Source organism: Notothenia coriiceps, unplaced genomic scaffold, assembly GCF_000735185.1.
Source record: "Notothenia coriiceps isolate Sejong01 unplaced genomic scaffold, NC01 NC01_scaffold00036877, whole genome shotgun sequence".
Lineage (NCBI taxonomy): Eukaryota > Metazoa > Chordata > Actinopteri > Perciformes > Nototheniidae > Notothenia > Notothenia coriiceps.
Window position 1 is genome coordinate 1 of NW_011369578.1, and position 2345 is coordinate 2345.

At 41.7% G+C, this 2345-nt stretch overlaps 1 protein-coding gene across 1 annotated transcript; it reads left to right on the forward strand.

Annotated features, from left to right (window-relative positions):
- Positions 1–997: 997 nt before the first annotated feature.
- LOC104964232 (protein FAM133-like) lies at positions 998–1511 on the forward strand (the record flags this gene model as incomplete). The annotated part of the gene is made up of 2 exons (XM_010792974.1): positions 998–1162; positions 1283–1511. Coding segments are annotated over 2 exons (394 nt in total), but the record flags the coding sequence as incomplete, so codon positions are not given.
- Between the last annotated feature and the right edge of the window lie 834 nt (positions 1512–2345).

Here is a 2345-nt window from a genome sequence, read left to right on the forward strand (position 1 = left end):
CGCGATGCGAATATTCGCTTCGCTCTAATCGCTCGAGTTTCACCGCGGCTGCCAGCTCTGTTGACTCGCATCATTCAAACAAGACGCGCTGGCTCGGGAGCTACAACTACAACAAAATGAACATATTTTACCGTGATTAAATTGTAATGCACGTTTCTAAATGATGCCGACGTAACAACATACTGATACCGGTTAGTAAAAACCATGAATTAATGCTTGACAAGTCTGCAGACAAGACGGCAGGCGAAAAACCTTTTTAAAATGCTTGTTTTCTGAATGGAGATTGGGTCGACCAGGCTAAGCTAACGTTGAAAAAATTGAACTCTTGCGTTTGTCGCGGCAGAGTTCAATCGCCTCAATCGCGTCGCGTCCACCGCTTCATGCGCGCCGTCGGAGCAAATTCGCATCTGATCGCGTCTCTGCATTGACTTTACATGTAATCGCACCGCCCCCAAATGTCGCATCGCGTCCGGTGTGAACGCAGCATAAGACTTTTTAAGACCCCGTGGGAACCCTGAACAAACAAAACATGATATGTCTGCCCTGTGTTTCATTTCCAAAATGCTTCTTTCTTTACCCATGCTACTTTACTTCCTCAAGTTTCATGGCGATTGTAAGAGTAATTTTCACAGTGGTTTTTATCAACAATATACTTTATATATTAAATGAAAATGGTTTGTGTCCTCTCATGTTTGCCCTGTGTCTTGAAGGCTACTAGTGTTTTATAAGGAGCATTTTTCCATGACAGAATCGAGACCTCTGTACCCTGTGTTTAGCCATTTAGAGTGTGGGGATGAACTATTAGCAGTTTGCTATGGCTATACAGACAACCGACTAACACTGGATAATTTTCATACTAAAAAACCTCAAAACAGGATTCTGAGGCAAATACTGGATAAGTTATCTTTCTTCACTAATTTATTTGATCAGCTTTGCGTTTGTGATTCCTGCCTAAAATGGCCCTTTTATATACTGTCATCATGTGTGTGCTCTCCAGGGTTTTGCCCGTAATTTTACAGAGAGAGCAAGACAGAAAAAACTTGTGAAGGAAAGACCAAAAGAAAAGGACAAAGAGAAGAAAGCCCAGCAGAAAAAAAGGAAAGTTAATGATTTGGAGCGTTCAGGACAGAAAAGTGGAGCCGCTGCCTCCGGCAACAAGCAGGTATCATCTGCCTGAAAACGATATAACCAACTGAAGCAAAGAATGACTGCATCCTCTCTGTTTTCAAAAATATACTGTTATCTCATCTGAAAATCACTCATTCTGCTTGTTCTGTTGCAGAAGAATCAGGAAAGTCAGCTAAAAAATAACCAACAGGAAGATGGTGTGGAACAACAACAGCCAACCAGGAATAAGACAGGAACTGAAAAGCCAATGAAAGAAAAGACGGAGCCAAAGCAGCCAATCAAAGACAAGAACAGCATGGTCATCAGGGGCGTGACCTTTTACAAGGCAGAGGAGGAGATCTCCAAAGAGGAAGGGAAGGATGAGAAAGGGAAAGGAAAAAAAAGTAGGTCTAAAGTACACCTATTTTAAAAATGCTTTTATGTCACATTAAAGGTGGGGTAGTTACATTTGAGAAACTGGCTCGAGATACACTTTTTGTTATATTCCATGGAATGCTCTTAACATCCCGATAGACAATGAATATCTTAAGTGTCTCTGACAAAAAATCCATAAAAGAAATTCATCTGTGGAAGCCGTAGTACTTTAAAAAGCACGACCTATCATTTTAGCCGGCCCGGCTAAAATAACTGGATGGCCTACCTGCCTGTCAGCCTTCCATCTGTGCATAAACTTATCTCGTGCCCTCATTGGTCATGTGTGTTGGAGGAGGGGCTCTGTAAGGAAGTGGCAGATTTTTTCCAGCTGTGTATTTTCAAATTCTAGCGCACTCGAGCTGGTTTCTCCAAAATTACCTACCCCGCCTTTAAGTCTTCATGGCAACAACTTAAAGTATTCCCATCTATGGCAAGCCATTTGAGTATTTATTCCATATCCTTGATGTCAGACGGCAGCTGCCTACACTAGTTGGGTCTTTGATTTCACTTGCTAGATATATGGTCAAACTAGTTTTGCACTCTGCTTTACTAGTTAAATAAAACATTACACTAGTCACTCTTTTTCAGCAACTAGTGGCACTTTTGTCCGATTAGTTAGCACATAAGCCTTACTAGTGACGCCAGGATCAGCACTTGTAGCACCAAAGTCCCAAATGGTATGAATAAATACTCAAATGGCTTGCCTTAAAGGGCACAGGGTTCACTAGTTAACGTGTAGACATTTTGAGCCCCACTAGTTAACTAGTGAACCTCTTGCCTTTACTAGTTAACTAGTGAGTGAT